Consider the following 18,963-nt stretch of genomic DNA (forward strand, 5'->3'; position numbering starts at 1 on the left):
AGTGCGTTACTTCATCCCTTTGGAGCCAAGAACATAGTTTCTGCAGTAGTGCCAACCTTCCCTCCTCAATAAGGTCAAGAGTGAGGAAAAGCCTAGAATTAAAACTGACCTCTTGCCTTCTTATGCACAGCACCCATAAACTCATATATCCCATACTAGGTCAATGTCCACAGCAAACGATCAGTAATGTATCATTTGGAAAAGCTGCACCATAAATAGCACAACCTACCTCTTGGAACAAAGCAATAAGAAATGCATGACAGAAGGGGGTGGGGGAAAAAAATATCCTGCCTTCATTCACTATTGTTACTGTCATCTTTGCAGTCAAAGTAATGACATCAAGTAACAATCAACTGTGGCAAGTTCAGCCACAATGGTACATTCAAGCTGAGAAAGATTTGGTTATACTTTTTTTTCACTTTCTTAAAGACAGATGCAAGATGGACACACTCCAATACCACATGCAGTTTATGCATTTGAACACGTTTTCTCATACTCTATAACAAAATCACTATTCATCAGGAAAATGAGTCTTACCATACGAGTTTTTCGAAGTGCAACATCTTATTCTTCTAGCAAAACAAGAGCCAAATTTCAAACACTAGTTTCTTTCTGTAACATATAACTGGGTTTCAAAGGATGCATCTACATATGCTATTAGTACGCAGCAATAAGTTCCAGCACATATCATGCTGGAGTTTATTGCTCCTGAACGCCATGTTTACTAGGGCAGTGCAAAGCTTCGGTTGCCAATTAAATTCAGAGGAGATTCGGCCCAATTCGATGGCCGAATCTCTGAATCGAATCAGGAGACTCATTAACCTCTCCAAATTGAATCAGAAGCCCCTGAATCAATTCGGAGATATTCGATGATTTGGCCATTGACACAGCTTTATACGCGTTTTCTATGTACCTCGAGGTACCCGGTATGGCTTGTGAACACCGAGATGGTGGGGTGGATGGAGCGTCCCACGGGAGTGCGGGGGAGTCCCCATGCGCTATGGGGCAGACCCTGAAGTGGACCAGAAGTACTTCCAGTCCACTTCCGGATCCGCCGCAAAGCACACGCGTCGTCGGTGTCGTCCCCCCCGCCCCAAAGCAACTGGTGCCTCCTGGGTCTGGGGGGGCACCCAGGGCCACCTTGCAGCCGATTACCAAGCCAGGGGAGGCGAGGGGGGGAAACAGGAGTCCTCCGCATCCTCGGCAGTGGACCTGAAAGTGGACCAGAAGTACTTCCAGTCCACTACCAGGTCTGCCACCAAGTGCACAGGGGACACCCCCCCCAACGCAGGATGCTCCATCCGCCCCACCATCTCAGCATTCACAAGCCACGCCTGGTACCTCGAGGTACATAGAAAAAACATAGAGCTGTGTCTATGGCTGAATCGCTGATTCTCTGAATCAGAATCGAATCTTCAGATTCAGCCAAACTGAATCGGGACAGTGATCTGAATCAGTGAATCGAATCACTGTCCCCAGAATCAGGGCAAATCCGAATCGAATGCTGCCCGCTTCGCACACCCCATATGTTTACACAGTGGGCCCGGGGTGGTGGGGGTCAGCCTGGGGCTGCTCCAATCCAGCTCAACATTCCGCAGAGGGGCTGGCTGGGGCACGAGGGTGGTTTCAGTATGGGACTAGCTGGCAGGCAGCCTGTGCATTGAAGCGCCCTCATGCTTCAGCCAGCCACATCAGCGTCTACATGTGCAGCGTTGAGAAGTAAGAACTCCGCAGCAAGGGTAGCACTTGTATTTACAAGTACTGCCCTGCTGCAGTTAATTAGTTTCCTATGGCCTAACAGGGCTGCACATGCAGATGAGAGACATTTACTGTGGAGCTAATTAGTCTAACTGCAGTAAATGTCTCGTGTAGACACCTACTGACTGCTAAAATCCCTAGGCTTGACTAAAGAACTATGCCGTGCTGGCAAGCAATAAAGCAACACAGAACGTAGCAGATCGAATTGTTATGCTTGAACTAGGTAAACCACTACCTTCTTAACACATTCAAGTATTTACCATCTCTGCTACTAGCACTGATAAGCCTCAATTATCAATGAGCGGTTTCTACTTCCCTAGGGCAGCATTCTCAACCTTTTTTGTACCAGGACCCATTTGTAAACATAAATGGCCAGTCCTGACCCAGTGCCCCTCACTCCTGACCCAATTCCCCCTGCCCCCAGGCCCCAGCCCTCCAGTGTGTGTGTGGGCCAAGATATGGAGTGGGGTGGGGGGGCCCCAAGTAGCTCCAAACAGCCCCTTGTAGGCTAGAACTCTGTCAGCCTGCAAGGGAAAAGCCATGGGTTCCCACATTTTTCTCCTTTAAAGGATAATCCATTTTTAAAATTTGTTCACAACCCTTTCATATATTCTTGTGACCCACTTCTGGGTCGTAACCCACAGGTTAAGAAACACTGCCCTAGTGGATGTCAGAGTACACAGGCATCTGTTCTACTTTGGTCTTTAGCACTTACCTGCATTGCTTTTAACTGCTGTGGTGTGAGAGCGACAGGCATGACCTGACCAGGTATCTGTCCTGAGATTGCCTGTGCCTGAGAGACCATTGGTTGGGGCTGAGGCTGGGGCTGTTGTGGAAGTTGGGATTGTTGGGCCTGAGCAACTTGCTGCTGCTGTTGCTGTTGTTGCTGTTGCTGCAGCTGCATCTGCTGCTGCATGACTTGCTGAGGTGGCTGCTGCTGTATCTGTTGCTGTGGAATTTGCTGCTGCTGTTGCTGCTGCTGCTGCTGCTGCTGTTGCTGTGCTTGCAGAACCTGAGCTGCCTGCAGCTGCTGCATCTGAGCAATTCGCTGTAGTTGCTGCTGCTGCTGCTGCTGCATCTACAAACAGGAGAAGCCAGGAAGCTGAAGACTCTGGTAATGCACCAGCCATGAACCAGTCAGTGGCAGGCAGGGTCCTAACTCACCACTCCCAGCTAACACTCAGCCCATATGGAAAGTCCTATTAGTGAGCCAATCTCAGTCTCCAAACATTTCACCTCCGTACAAGTTCACTTCTGGAATTTCATTACCATTCCAGATGGCTTCAAGACTACTAAAAACCAGTTTTCAAGGCAAATGTACCAAGTCCTCAAAGTTCCCCTTATGGAAGGACATAAAAGCCACTTCTCAAAATGAATGCCTCTTTCTTTAAAAAGAGGATTATGGGGTCCTCTACTACCTTGATCTTCATTCATGCTTTACATTTTTACACTTCTGTTTCTAAGTGGCAGAAGTGATTTGCACAACTCTGACAAACAGCTGCTTTCCTTGGAGTGGCTGGGACATCTCAACTGCACTCACCACCTTTTACAAAGACACACATGTCTGGCTAGCCTTACACTTAAACAGAGAAAGGGGACAACATAGTAGCTTCCTCTCATCATGAGAGAACAAACCAATCAGGTGATGAGAATCTATCCCTTTTCTCTAGAAAAGGGACATGTTTTTGCCAGCTCAAACCGATGCCATGCCCACACAACAAGGTATGTTAATCCCCTACTGTACAGAGGTGGCATTCAACATTGCTGTGTAAGCCACAGCTCTGGAACACAGGCTCCTTGGACAGGTGACTGACAGCAGATTGCCTGTTAATGACTCGTAACTCATTTGGTTTTTGTTACCTGCTGCTGGTTCTGCTGCTGCTGCTGCTGTTGCTGCTGCTGCTGCATCTGCAGCTTCAGCATATGCTGCTGCTGGGCAGCTTGCAGCTGCTGCTGTTGCTTCTGCTGTTGGGCAGCAGCAGCTGCCGCCGCCTGCTGCTGTTGGACCTGGAACTGTTGCTGCATAGCCGACTGCTGGGCCTGGAACTGTTGCTGTTGCTGCTGCAGAGCCGCCTGCTGCTGCTGAAATTGCTGTTGCTGCTGTTGCTGTTGCGCTATCTGCTGAAGCTGAAGCTGGGCTAAAGAGAGTTAAAATGGGTGCAAGACAACTGAAACACATGCACAAGAGTGGTCACCTGAGTCTAACTCCCACAAATTCTCCAGGAACTTAAAATACCTGGTTGTCTTTGTTCGGTACCATGTTAATTCAGTGCATAAATCCACTCTGACCTCCCATGCCCATGTATGTATTACACACTTGCAAACAACATTTTTCAGTCATGGGACAACCTGTTACTTCACTTCCTACAATAAGCCAACAATTTAAATGAACAGCTTAAGAGTGTTGAAATGAGTGTTAGTGGCAAAATTCTTGTGGATGGCATCTTTTATTAGACCAATATATGGCTAAGGTAGGCATAAGCAAGCTTTTAGGTATCATGTGCTGAGTGGAACAGAAAGAAGAGTGCTCACACTGTTCTACAAGGAAATGTTTGGCAAAGTTTTGGCCATTCTGATGGACTCCAAAGAGACTCTCATGCATCAGCTGTCAGTGTTAAGGACAGAGGGCCACAACACAAGGGAACAACAAAGACGTAAAGAAATGAAACACTGAGGGGAATTCAAGAATTAACATTTTGAAAAGGACTCCACTAGCAATATCCCCACTCTTGCCTGAACATCAAGGAGTTGGATATTTATGATACAAGGTGGAGGTATCTAAAGGCAAACCTTCCTCTTCCCCTGGCTGATTGATACTAATCTATTTTTTCCATATTAATGGCAAAGAGCAAGGATACACTGGAGTCCTCACTCTTGCTCCCAGGACTGAGGACAGCACTGAAGACAGCCCTAGAATATACTCTGTAATTCTCCCAACATCCTTCCACTTTGGAAAGGGTTCTGCCTTAGAAAAATGGTTCCCAACACTTTTTATACTGCAAACTAGCACGGGAGAGGGACAGGGTGCACAGAGACAGCTCCTCCCTCCCGGGGCTACCCCACCACCCAGCTTTACCCCACACATGACTGCCAGCGGTGGAAGCCGCTTGCCCGGGCAGACAGACAAGGGTCTGAGCCAGGGGCTCATGTGATGACTTGGCAGCCAACGCTTCGCGGCCCAGTGGTTGGGAACCTCTGCCTTAGAAGGCTGATATCACCAGTTTATTATCTGAAGGCAAACTGAACACTTACTCTGCTGAGTAGCTGTAGAGACTCCAGGCATGCCATGAGGGGCCATCCCAGAAGTTCCAGGAGGCTGCTGCCCCGGCAGGCTCATCTGTTGCCCCATTGGCCCAAGTCCACTCATCCCACCCATTGGTGCTCCCTGTGTTCGTGAAGCCATGCCCATTCCAGCTGTTCCTGCAGGTGGGCCACCTGTTAGATTCTGCAGGGCATTCATAGGGTCTGTAAATACAACAGAAGAATTACTAATAGAAAAAACATGCAATTGTCTGCTAAGAGCTCTCCATGACAGCAAGCAACACAGAAGTCTGGTTGCTAGTGGATACAGAGTAGGACATAACTCATGATTTCTATACTCATCACTTTGAAATTAACTTAAATTAATTGTCTTAGTCAGGTCTGTTTCTATTCCTACACCAACAACGGGGCTAAACTAGGGGTGGGAAGAGGGACAGAGTCCAACAGAGAGACCTTATCTGGCCTGAAGCAGGTTCCTCAGTCCTGCCTGGCCCAGGCACCATCCGGTCCATGGCGCATCCACCGACCCCAGGCACGCAGCAGTGCTGGGGCAACTCCACAGGTGGACTCCATTTCTAGACAGCCCAGGTGGCAGCGGCTACTTCTGGCTGATGTCACTGCTAGCCCCAGCTCCATGGAGACTGGCAGGGACCCACACGCACAGCCCTGTCCTGCCCTGCACCCACTCTGGACTCGCCCCCAGCCAGCACAGAGCAGCTTGGGATCAGCCAGGACCTAAGCACACAGCCCCAACCCTGGGCCGCCCCGCACCTGGCTCAACACACCTGGCCATGATGAGCAGTGGCAACGGCGGAGCAGAAGCTGCTGCTGGGTGAAGGGAAAAAGTGGCAACCTCCCTCTCACTGCTGCTAGGCACTTCTTGCTGTGGCGACCCAGAACCCGTGCCTGGGCTGCCTGCCCTGTGGCTGCTCTCCACCACCATCACCACCACCATTGCTGCCTCTGAGCTGCCCAGTGGGGCAGTGGTGGCAGTGGCTCTGGGTGACCATTGCTTCCCCTCCCACCCCTCCCCCCGTGCCCAGCAGCAGCTTCTGCCTAGCCACCACCACTACTCATTGTGGGTGGACAGTCTGTACCAGCATGGGGTAGAACAGGGTTGCGGCTGCATGCATAGGTCCTAGCTAATCCATTCCAGTCAGGGCAAGTCTGGAGTGGGTGCAGGGCAGGGCCAGGGCTGTGTGCTCAGCTGCTGCTGGGTGTTGGTGGCAGAGAGGAGCAACAGCGCACATGTTGCAGTATGGGGAAGGGTACTAACTAGCCTGCAACAGCTCCCCAAAACAGCCTATGGGGTATGTGGGCCCAAATAATTGCCCGCCCCTGGCTAAAGCATAAGAATTATTTAGATGTTAATAAAGTGCTTTAAATTTGTGATACAATATTTAAAGCTAAAAATACTCAAGAGAAAAGTCATCAGTTGCCTCCATGCTGAACTGACTAGACATGGCAAGCCCATCAGCCTCTCAGGAGAACTCTGTGCCACTGTGTGGAATATATGGTCTGAAATTCCAAAACCCAAATGCAAAGTCATAGAGTGAATCTAAGCTGGGTCCCTTCCTCCCCTGGTTAATGAGGAATGGGAGCGCTCAGGAGGCCACATGCAGCCTAAGGAAGGATTTAACAAGGTCATTCCTCAAGCTAGCACACTGCTATCTCCAAGCAGTGGCTAAACTTCAGCATTCAGCATAATCCCAGCAGAAAGTGATCATAATATAGGGCTTGGTCATGGGAAAAAAAGCACTATCAGAGAGACTGGGACTCCAAACAAATTTCTGAAGAAGAAAGGATTACAAACTTTACACACATGCACACACACACACACACACACACACACACACATGACAGGACTTTGCTCTGGGGTTAATAAATATTGAGCAACCCATCCTTAGCCTATGCTACAAAAAGAAGTGTAGGATTACCACATGCTCTTTTAAACAGAGATTAACATTGTACTAGAAGACATTTCTTCAGTCAGCTGCAGAGTCCCCCCGGACATATATATTTCCTGTTGTTAGGACTAATCCACACACTTATAAAACAGAGCAGATATCAAGTTCACACACCAGCAAGAGGCTCAAGGAAGGTGACAAGGAGAAACTCCTGCTGGAGAGTCCAATGAACTCTACCAGCATTCATTATGTAGGATTAATTACAACCAGGGACATGGGTTTTCTGTTTCCTGCAGAAAAACACAGATTTTCCCCTTTGAAGTGTGAAACTACAGATTTTCCCCTTGCGGGCTGGCAGATTTCCAGCCTCCAAGGAGCTGAGTGGGGCTGGGGAGAGTGGGGAACGGTGATCATGATTGGAGATAGGGTGCAGGGTAGTGGGAGCAGCAGCCCTGACAGCTGGATAAACGTAAGTCTATGGGACTGGGGGGAGGTGGGGGGTGGAGGGCCAGAATTTGAGAAATATCCAGGTATGCCCACTGGTGACATGTTCGGGGTGCGGACCAGGGGACAGGACCTGGTGTGGGCAGGTGGATTGGGGAGAGTCGCCACTGCCAGAAGCTGCTGCCGCCACTACCAGAAACCCCATGCCAGCCATTCCACCAAGGTGAGGCACCCCCTGCCCACCCAGCACCAGCCAGGGGACGGGAGGGGATGACAACGCCACACCACCACCACTGCCCCCACAGCTGCCAGGGGGTGCCTTGGCATGGTGGCGCAGTTGGTGCAGCGCACCTGATGGCAGCAGCAACAGCAGCAAGTCTCCCTACCAGCTGGACCACAGCAGCCTGCATCCTCCCCTTGTTCCCCCATAGGTTCCACTCCAGCTGCGCCAGGCTCTTTCCTCTGTTCCAGCGACAGCAGCTGCCACCTCCCATACATGGCAGCCAGGCCTCAGGTACTGCTGGCCAGCTGCAGCTGGCACTAACAGTGCAAACAGGGAGTGGGCAGAATGCAGCTGCCAGGTCCTGTAGCTCTGGTCGCTGGGGGTCCCCTCTAGCAGACGGTGGGGCAGGGAGGATGCGGGTTGGGAGTGAGGGGCACCAGCAGGGCTGGAAGCCTGCAGTTCTGGGAGTGAGGACACTGGTGGGGATTGGTGGGGGGGCGGCGCAGAAGATACAGGTCAGGAGTAAGGGGCACTGGCAGGGCTGGGAGAACTTGGAAGAGACCAACAGCAGCATGGGAAGGGGCAGGGCACTGGCATATCAGGGCTACTCAGTGCCACAAAGAAGACAGTGGGGGTACAGCTGCAACTGGACCTGCGCATCTTGGCGAGTGAAGGTGGCACGGGGAAACTCTGATTTTCCACAATAAAAAAACCAAAGTCAAACATCAAAATATATAGGTATTTAGAATGTATTTCATTATAGTGACTGGGGCACAAATGGGCTTCCAAACTGCTTTAAAATTGTAAATATATCAGTAAAACTTTGTGTTCAACTGATACACATGTGCACATGTAGAAACACATATTTTGGGGGGAGGGGGGGTTTAAATCAGAATTATGAGGGGAGGTGTTAATTAGAGAATTTTTTATTTTTTAACAGAGAAAACAAGGATCCCTGATTATGACTGATCCCAACTAGAAGGATAGCAACACAGAGGTTAGCAAACAAGTGCTCCATCTGACCAGAGTCCAGCAGATGTACTAAAACAATTGACTTCACTGCAAAATAGCTTAAACTACTCTGTGCCCTCCTTTGCTGCAAAAGGAATAATACTTAATATTCCAGCTGTGAGCTCCACCCCCTTCTTCACACGCCACCAGAATTATAGGTTTATGGATCTTTTGTTCAATAAAGAAAAAGGAGTTCTTACCACTGACTGAGGCCTGAGATTTCTTATTGTCTAGAAAACAAAAAAAACCAAACAGGCAAGTTACATACTTTGGTGAAAAGACACGTATCTATTTTGCATTTCAGACCTACCCACAACAAGCAATGCACAAATGGTGCAAAGAATTACATTCTTCTGTATTTACATCCACTTCAACATGCCTCCAAACAGTTTACAGAAATTACCTAAAGTAGACTGTAACCCAGAGAGTAAGAGCAGCATGCCAGTTGTACAATGGTGTGCTGCTGAGGCAGACACATTCTGCAACGTTAGGTCAAACCTAACAGCACCCTATAGTGCTCTGAAGTCAGAGTTTACTCTTCAGTTGGGAACTCAATGCTTGTCTATGAAGGCATACGCTTCCAAAGATTGGGATAGACAGTTTAGGCAGTTCCACTGGACAGCTTGTTGGTACAGTACAACACAGTTTGGGAAGACTCAAGCACTTTAGGAAGGTTCATTTCCAGAGGCTTCCTTGCAAAAGAATTACAACTAAATGGAAGGGCAGATATCAGAACTCAGGATACCAGGATGACATATCTTAGAGCTTCGCTGTTTAACTCAGCTGGTTTGGTTTCCTAGCGTTCTCCTTTGCATATGATGAAAGGAAAGACACTTAAAAGGAAAATAATGGTGGGAAGGCAGACTAGAGGTTTCAAGAACTTTAAGTTCCTCAGTTATACACAGACACTACAAAACAGACTGTGTATTCAGAAGCTAGGCATGGATCCCATTTGAGAAATTATGAAAGCAACTCAAGAACAACTTGAAACACAATAAATACTAAAAACGCTAGTCAAGGAAGGTATTGGTCACCTCTGTTCTTAACAGACATGCAGATACACACACAAGATATCGCAGGCCCAGTGGACCGTCAGCAGAACTCTGCACAGTGTGCAGAGAACTGGCAAATTGGATGCTTATCTTGCTGGGATTCTTTGACCCTAGCTGACTTCCTGCCCCCTGGGCAGGGGCCTGGACCCGATGATCTTACGAGGTCCCTTCCAACCCTAATGTCTATGAAATCTATGAAATGCAAGAAGCCCCAAAAGCTTATTTGTCATGTTTTCCAATGAGTATTCCTAACACTGTAACAAAGACATGCAAGGCATACTTACGAATGTCTCGAAAATGGATGATGAGTCGGGCCACAAGAGAAAGATATTCATCCTGGAGACATTAAAAAAACAAAAAAACAAAAAACAAAACAAAAACCAAGCAGCAGCTTAGCACCAAGTGGGGAAGCAAAGCAATCCATGACTCACCACTTCCCTTCATCACGCTGCCATTCCAGAGGTGTCCCTCTCCTCCCCCACAAGACCCTTGGGCTTTTCATTGTAGCGCCTTTGCAGATAGCAATCTGCTCAGGAATGAACAAGGGCAGGGCATGTTTCTAATAAAAAAGTCACTGTGACTAACTGCACAGGGCAGGAAGAGAAACAGCACATTCTTACAAGAAAGGGTAGGCAACTGCAATTACAGCAGTACTTTGTATACATTTACAGAGAAGAAAATTTATTTCTGCTTCTCTCTTACTTCTTGTACTCTACCTCCTCCTGTTGGAAGTAGTTTTCTATACTTTCTTATTTAGCGTTCTGATTTACTTTAAGCCAGACTTGAGCACTGTCACCTTCCCACTGGGCAAGTTTTACTTCCAAGAAAATGTAGTATTTAAAAAGGGTGATGAACAAACAGCCCTAAAGACTGAAGTCCCCAGTCTACCCACAGAACAGGCAAAACAGAGAATAGAAGAGCAAGTGCATAAAGGAATCATCGCAGTAGTAAGAAATTAGTCCTCCTGTCCTTCTCATCAGACTACCAGGACTGCCAATAGGGATGTTATTTGTGACGGCAGTTTTCAAACTGGGAAGAGCTGGGCATACTCCAAGACAGTGGGCATGCTGGGCATGCTTTAAGATAGTGATGCTACATGATTCTATTTTGCATGGGTTAAAAGCAAGGGTGGGCAAAATATGGCCTGCCAAATTATTCTCTCTGGCCTGCAGCTGCTCCTCTGAAGGAGAATTGTATCTGGCCTGCGGAGGCGCTGAGCTCCTGGACAGGCTTCTCTCAGCCGAGGATGTCTGCATGCAGCTCCAACCTTGCAGCCATTCACAGACATTGGCGGCCTGACCGCTAGCAAGAGCCAAAGCTCAGGTAAGGTTCTCCCTGTTGGTGGGGGAGGAGGGTGCAGGGGAAGAGGGCCAAGGAACCATGGGTTATTCAGTCCTCCTGGGCCAGGCTAGGGCCTGGTAGGAGCATGGGTGTCGCTAATGTGGGGCCACAACGTGTTCCTGCATACAGCTCCCAGCCCCCTTGTCCCTACACCTCCTTCCCCACCCAAGTCTCCAACATGTGGCTGTACCAGTGCCACACTGTGTTCCCATGTGCTGCTTCAGGCCATGTGGGCCTAGCGGGAGTTGCTGGTGTGGCTCCCCTCCAACCCAGCCACATGCCAGGGATTCAGGGTGGGGGAGGGGGTGCAGGGAGAGCTGTAGGGAGCTTGTGTGTGCGTATGCCTGTCTCTGCGCACATGCGTGTATGTGCATGTAGTCCTCAACAACTCAACAAAACTCACTAAGTGGCCCTACTGCCCAAATAAATGCCGACCCTTGGCTTTAAGGAAGAAGGCAGTTTCAAGCACATGCGAGGCCAGAGTATCCACTACTTCACCACTGTACAAGTGCTAAGACCATCTAGGGACAGCAACTGAAATGGCCAAAATATTTTTAAGGGGGAAGATCTCTATAAGAACAAGTAGTAACTAACACTTGCACTTGACACAATGTAATGGCCTCTAAAGATTTCCCCAGAGACTCGGGTTTCGGTTTAGTTTTGCACAGAGACATTTGCTACAGCCTGACAGCCAAACTTCCAGAAAGACTTCGGGTTTTGCCCCTATAAACACAGCCCTTCTATTGTTCCCCCGATCATTCCTAAATAGTGCTAAACTGTACATGAATAAGCCGGCCTGGTGCTGCTGTGCTCCCCTTGCCTCCAGCTGCTGCTCCTCCTCCTACTCCTGCCCCCTGCTGTACTGCTCCCGCAGGTAGAGGGGAAACTTCAGCCTGGCTGCTCCTGCTGGAGGTGAAGGGAACACAGGAACATCTGACTGGCTGCAGCTGCACTGGGAACAGTCTCACCAGAAGCTGCGTGCTGGCTGGGGCCAGGGATGGGGGTAGTGCAGGTGTGGGCTGCTCGGATGGGATTCAGCCAAGGTGGAGCGTTGCAGGGGCAGCCACAGGCTGGATCCAGCCAGTTGGCAGACCATATTTTACCTGCCCCTAGACTACAGTAATTTACTGAACTGACTTGGCCCAAAGCCCAAAATTTCCCATCTCAATACTGTACACTTGAAGTATGTGTGTTCCCTCAGGATAAAGAGATCCTATATCGTTATCATGGTATAACTAGGTATTCTGGCCAGATAAGCTAAACATCTGTGTGTAATTTGGAGTGCAACTTGTTTTTAACTCCTCCCAATGTTCAACATAAAATTCCTCTTAGAAATACAAGGAGATACTTTACCCTTGATTTAGCCTTCATAAAAACATGACTCTCCATATCTTTGCTGGATTTATTGTGGGCAACACCAGCCTTCCTCATCGCCTCATCACTGAAAAACAAGAGAGGTTGTGAATAGAGGGCAACAGGAATCCCCTTCCCTGTTTAATATGGAGCTGGTTGGCAACTTTTCACCACTTAATTGCTGATAATTCCATTAATAAATTTAGAGCCAATGGTATTAGGTCCCATCCTTTCTACATCCAATCCCATTGATGTAAACAGGAAGTATCCAGGGAAATGCCAACACATCAACACAAGAGTGCTCTGATCATTTACCTAATTTCTAATAGAAGAAGCTGCTGAGGTAGGAGCTACCTCTTATAAGGTTGGAATAAGAAAATCAGCAATTAATTTCCATTCAAAGTGCCCTGGAGACCACTTTTTCATGTCCGGACCAAAGAAAGCACCTTTCCAGTTATTTCATCTTTTCAAACCAAAACTAAGCTGCAGTTAAACTGTGTCACTGAAATGAGTTCAACATGCCAACACAAAGCACTGCTTGTAACCATCTCCTTCCACCACTCCAGTGGTGGAAGCAAGCTTCTCTATACAAGGAAGTTACCAGACAGTAAATTATAGTGTCAGTTTACAGCACTGGCTCCTCTGCACTAAAGGCCTACTGGACACTCAGTGCACAGCAAGTGTAAGGTAGCTTACTGCACTTAGGACATCATCTATATGAGCGGAATAAGATCCCTCTCACTGAGCATACAAGTGTCCACAAGGGCACTTACTGTGGAGTAGCTAGTTTAACATAAACTTACACCCTAGTTTACTCGGTGGTAGCTTCATCCATAGAAGAAAAGCCTTTAGAGTAGCAATTCTTTGGAGCAAGAAGTAAGTTTTTACAGCATCCAGCACAATGGTGACCAGTCCTGTCTGACAATGCCAAGGATTCACTGCTTCATGTAATAAAGCACCAGGCCCCATAAATTTAATATATTATTGGTAGGGTACATCATTTCACTTGCACACAAAAAGTCTAGTGATACAAATTCACCACCTCCTCAGGGTTCACAACTATGAAGTAGCAGAAGAGCAATAAACCATCATAATTCAAACAAAAGCTACTGTTATTTTGGGAGGCAGAAGGTAGGAAATCTTCAGTGCCAAGTGCCTACACATTACCATTGGGATCAGGCCTTATCATTAACAGCAAAGTTCATTTCCCTTTATTGGCACAGTATGCTGGACAGAAGTTATGAAATCAGTGGCTTTTGGATTAGGTGAAAGATAGTTAAATTGCCAAAGACATGTCTCTGCTCAGAGGAAGCTCCTTTTTTCTTTGTTTCTTTGCAATGATTTATACTTACCAGGGGTGCGCCAATAGAGATTCTGGGGGCCGATACAGATAGATGATTTTTAAGGAGGCATATCGGCCGATACCGATCTGATTTCTGATACACAGCCTGGCAGCTTGAAGAGCTGCCTCCAGCTGGTAAGTCGGTTGTGGTGGAAGGGGTGGGGAGGGGAGGGGCGTGGGGGGCAGATTGAGGTCCCTGAGGTGAGGAAGGGAGTCGGGCTGGGGCAGGGGCTGCCCATCAGGGGCAGGGCAGGGTGCAGGATGGAGCCACAGCTCATCCAGGGACGTAGGGGGCGGCTCCCACTACTGCATGCACCCTGGAAAGGCACAGAGGTGGGGTATGCCCCCCGGATCTGCGCAGGGGCTGGGCAGGCTGCGCTCAGGGCAGGCGGTGGCAGCGCTGGGAGCGGGGCTACAGAGGGGCTACAGCCACCCCAGAATTCGCCAGACCCCTCAACTGCCACGACCCGCCCCTGAGCATAGCCCAGCCCAGCCCCCTCCAGGAAGAGCCTGGCAATGCTATGGCCCCAGCCTGCAGCTACAGCCCACCCCAGGCAGATCTAGGGGCACCCCCCCCCTTGCCCTCCTGGGGTGCGCAAATCAGCAGGAGCCTCCTCCCCCCACGCCCCTCCAGATGAGCCGCAGCTCAGTCCCACACCTGCCCTGGCTGGGCAACACCTGTCCAGCCCCACTCCCTCCCTCACCGTGAGGGCCTTGATCCCTCCACGCTTCTTGCCTTCCACCACAATAGACTTACCAGCTGCACATAGCTCTCCACATTGCTGGGCTATGTTCCTTGCCACCTACATGCTGTGCTGCGTCTGTATGCACGCACAGGGCATTTATCGGCCACATCAGGCCAATTTCCGATACAGACAATTTTCTTTATATCAGCACCGATTTGATATCGGACCGATGTATCGGTGCACCTCTAATACTTATGCCTTGGAGAAATTTAGTACTTCTTCTTGCTACTTGGGAGGATAAACTGGATTTATTTAAGGAATTCTAAAACTCAGTATCGTCAAATTCTTATTTCTGATACATTTTAGTGTGCTACAAAATGGGGAATGATATATTGCTTATTCACTACATAATTAAGCTCTTGCTCATGATCTGAGTCAAGCAGCTTCATTAGGATAGCAACTAGAACTTATCCTGATGAGAAACACTAGCATGAGGTATATGAACCTCCTCACAGACGCAGACCTCCCACATGGGGGAAGGCCTCTGATTATTTTCCCAGCCCATCACAACCACAGCCCTGCCAGGTTGCTCCAGATAATACCCCAACCTTCCCCTGCAGCTATATTCAACACAGTTAGAGGTGCACTGATAAAGATTTTTGGGGCCAAGCCTGGGGGGAAGGAAGCTTGCATGCTGTGGCAGCTGCTGCCGCTCTGCATCTGGCCATGCGCCATAGCCCCCTCTCCCCCCCCCGTCCGGTTGCCGGGGGTACACTTACTTTAAAAGGTTGAAAACCCCTGCTCTAGAGCCATAGGGACAAGACTAGGAGCAATGGCCTCAAACTCTAGCAGGGAAAATTTACGCTGGAGATTCAGAAAAACTTTGACTATGAGGTTGGTTAAGCATTGGAATAGGCTACTACAGAGGCTGTAGAATCTCTATCGTTGGAAAGTTTTAAGAGCATGTTTGACAATAGATGGGGTGGTTTAGCATGAAACCTTGACCATGCGACCTTCTGAGGTCCCTTTGAGCTCTACTTTCCTGTGATCCTATTATATAAATCAGACATAGGACCATACCCTGGAAGATGCAGCAAACTGAATGACATCTAGCTGAGTCACTGCCAGTGCTGTATACTTAAAGAGCAGTGTTCACAGTGCTGCCAATGCTGGTATATTAACAACAGTGGTTTAAGTATTTTACCAGTAGGCAGATAAGTAGAATTTGTTACAATGCAAGTAATAAGCAGCAAATTGGGACTGGCAACTGTTATGCAATTAAGCAATTATGCACTTAACTGGAATTATGCACTTACTATGCACTAAAGGCCTGTAAGCGCATTACACTGGAATGGTAATATACAGCATCAAAGGCACCTTACAAATTTAACTATGAAACTCCTGTAATATAACAGGGCTAATACTTCTTACATATTACTTCTTTATATGGTTCCCCGATGGGAGACTTTTTTTAAACATCTGTTTCAATAACTTAGCTTCCCTGTATTATTTGATTTCTTTTTTAACCCTCAAATTAAAGTTTAAGGACCATTACTTTACCTTCCCTCTGTCCAAAGAGTAGACTAAGAAAGTGAACCATTTTTGTATTATTATTTAGAGTCAGAAATGTTTATCTGCATTCAGCAGTGTAGACACACAGGCAGGCACCCAGTACCAGGAGCACTGGTCATTTTCAGTTGCTGCTGTGATCACAAGTGCCACTGTGCTGCATTTGCCAAGAGCAGCCACTTTTTACTCTCCCCACCCATTGTGGTGCAAGGGTGCCAGATGCCAGTACACTGCTGGCATTGCCCATGCTATAGTACTGTCTGCTTCCATCCATGGGAAACCTGATATTAATAAAACTGGTACAAAGTTTTTCTTGTTCTAGCTGCTTACTCACAAACACCCACAGCATTGCCCACTCCTATTCACAAGTGTAAATAAAAAGCTCAGACACGCCTGCTAGCATGCCCTGCCATTTGGCAGATAGTTGGAAGATGTAGGGTCTAGAGAAGCAGGTCCTTTACTGGGAACACCCTTATGCTGCCCATGGAAAGTCGAATGACAGGGAACAATTACAATTCAAATTCTTACAAGATTTAGAGAAAAAATAATACCCAAGTTCCCAGCCGCTGAAAGGTATAAATGCAACCCAAATGCTAACTTGCACCTTCTTGTCTATGTATTTATAGTACACAAGGGATGGATACAATTAAACCAAGTCATCAGCAAAGAATACCAATGCTCACAGCTCTCATTCACCTTGCTCACTGCTGCCCTAGACAAAGCTTCTGAAGCTTTTGATAGTTGCAAAGACAGCAAATTACCATAATCTCATTCCAAGAGCAGGAATCATAGATGTACACCAGAGGGCTGCCTCAGCGTCCCAAGCAGCCACACACAGAAAGTGACAGTCACAATATCCTTTACTGCCACCCATGAACAAAGTATCCAGAGTGAATCAAGAGACAGAATCACAGAGACACAAAGACATTTGTGGTCCCTACGCACTCCTCCAACTGCCAAGGACTGTAACTTTCATTATCCAGAATGGGCCAATTATTTCCAAACAGCTAGATATGATAGAAAAAAACAGTATGGTGATTTGATCTTAAAGTAATATAAGGCTTGAAGATCATCTACTACTGATACTGCCTGCCCCTTCTGCTGAGACGCACACACATCATCAAGACTGAACACTGCATTACCTTTCACACTAAGGACACTGGCAAGGGAAATCAAGTACCAGTTTCCACTCACTGGAGAACTCCAAAGACAAATGCAATGAAGCACTTCTACCCGTCCCATAAGGCTCTGCAGGGAACTTAAGAAAACGCACTGATCAATAGTGTTCAAGGCTGTTTAGAACTGCAAGCAAACTAGGATGGATGCTTGACCCGCATTCAGTCACAATATTCAATTGAGTAAGGATGGCATTTCCAATGCATACTTAACATCAGAGTGATAGGGGAAATTACATCCAAAGCAGCAGACCCATTTAAAGAGACTTACAGAGCCAGTAGCAATAGCCCCTAAAGATGGGGCACATTAATTTTTCCAACAAGTTTTTTAATCACTATATTTAAAAACATTCTTAATACTTTTCAGTTTCATAATAACAAGCCAAACATTCTTTGTGACACTAAGGGAGAACTGGAAGATACATGCATGGGCCACTGAGCGGTGCAGCTGTTTAACAGGACCTTGTGAAACACTTCCAGTAGGTACAGGGAAGTCTCACATGGTCACTATTTAATTACTTCCTTCAAATACCAGTCACATGGGACTCACTGAAGGTGACATGGAAAGCATAGGAAGAGGAAGAAGAAATAACTGACCAGAACTCTAATAAATATTCACATGCAACAGCTTGCAGCCATGCTGCTATATGGTAAAATGAACACATGTATCTATTACAAACTGTCATTTGATTCCAATCACATCACATGAAAGGCAGTTAAATTAATGGTCTCACGTGTACCACATGCAAGTCCCTTTTCAAACACTCCACTGTAATGCTGGCATACCTATACCCAGCAGTGGGGTTTTGTTTAAATAAGATATTTGCTTAGACTTATGGCAAACAAGACATGGTATGAAGATGCACACTGTGATGCGCTGTCATGTGCAAACCACAAAAAGGTTTTAAACCTGATAAAAATGGCATCAGCACGTTTGTAGCAATAATATAACTGAGATACCAGAAAGAATCTGTGCAAGAAACCCCACAAACCAGGGAGTTATTTTAACACTTTAATTTCTCAACCACCAGAGAGAAAACAGTTAACTAACACCCCACAGTGTAAAAACCATGTTACCCTAAATAAGGACACAAGAATTGCCATTTACAGGGTCAGACCAAAGGTCCATCTGACTCGTGTCCCATGTCATACAGAAGCAGAGAGTGGATGCTGAAAGAGAGGGTGAACTGGGTCTGAGCAGGGCTTTTTCTCTTGTTCCTCTCCCACTTGCAGCCTCCAACATTTAAGCTCTAAGAGGTTCTCTGACTCATAGGCTGCAGCCCTCGCTCCAATGCTCAATAGCTACTCTTTCCTTCAAGAATTTGTCCAATCCCTTTTTTTAATCAGGCTAAATCAGCAGTGCCCAACCTTTTTCCTTAGCAAGCCAGAAAGGCAATGCCAGGTAAGCCTGCAAACCACAAATCTTAACTGGATGGCCCTGATTCAGTGCCCAGGGCAAGTACAGCCCCATCCAGCCAGGGAAGGGACCCTGACCCAGCTTAGTGGGGGAAGGGGCATGGGCCACACCCCAGCCCTGCAGGGGGGAAGGGGCCCTGGCCTGGACACATGGGGAAGGGGCTGTGAGGGGAAGGGGGTGGCTCTGACTGACCACAGACCTGATGTCATGACTCCACAGGCCAGAGGTTGAGCACCCTGGGCTAAAGGATCCTCTTACACCAGCTTATTTTGCTTGTGTTTGCTTAAGCTGCTGCCAGGAGCCTTCCCATCTAGAAAGGCGATCGCCCTCCATTGCTCGCAGGTCACTGGGAGAAAGCGGGTGCAATGGGACCAAGGAAGAGGAGCCAATGCGGGTAACTAACTCCTCGTTTCTGCTGGGGGGG

The 18,963-nt window shown here is 47.7% G+C and overlaps 1 protein-coding gene across 1 annotated transcript in view; it reads right to left on the minus strand.

Moving 5' to 3' along the window:
• The window catches only part of MED15 (mediator complex subunit 15), a 39,627-nt gene extending 20,879 nt beyond the window's left edge, over nucleotides 1-18,748 (minus strand). The window contains exons 1-7 of the mRNA XM_025199283.1: nucleotides 18,739-18,748; nucleotides 12,351-12,438; nucleotides 9,941-9,992; nucleotides 8,805-8,834; nucleotides 5,011-5,223; nucleotides 3,619-3,896; nucleotides 2,474-2,821 (exon numbers count right to left, since the gene is read on the minus strand). Of these exons, the coding sequence (XP_025055068.1) occupies nucleotides 2,474-2,821; nucleotides 3,619-3,896; nucleotides 5,011-5,223; nucleotides 8,805-8,834; nucleotides 9,941-9,992; nucleotides 12,351-12,428 (999 nt within the window). The 5' untranslated portion in view covers nucleotides 12,429-12,438; nucleotides 18,739-18,748. The remainder of the gene's footprint in view (nucleotides 1-2,473; nucleotides 2,822-3,618; nucleotides 3,897-5,010; nucleotides 5,224-8,804; nucleotides 8,835-9,940; nucleotides 9,993-12,350; nucleotides 12,439-18,738) is intronic.
• Between the last annotated feature and the right edge of the window lie 215 nt (nucleotides 18,749-18,963).

This window comes from Alligator sinensis, unplaced genomic scaffold (genome assembly GCF_000455745.1).
Source record: "Alligator sinensis unplaced genomic scaffold, ASM45574v1 scaffold505_1, whole genome shotgun sequence".
In the NCBI taxonomy this organism is placed as follows: Eukaryota; Metazoa; Chordata; order Crocodylia; family Alligatoridae; genus Alligator; species Alligator sinensis.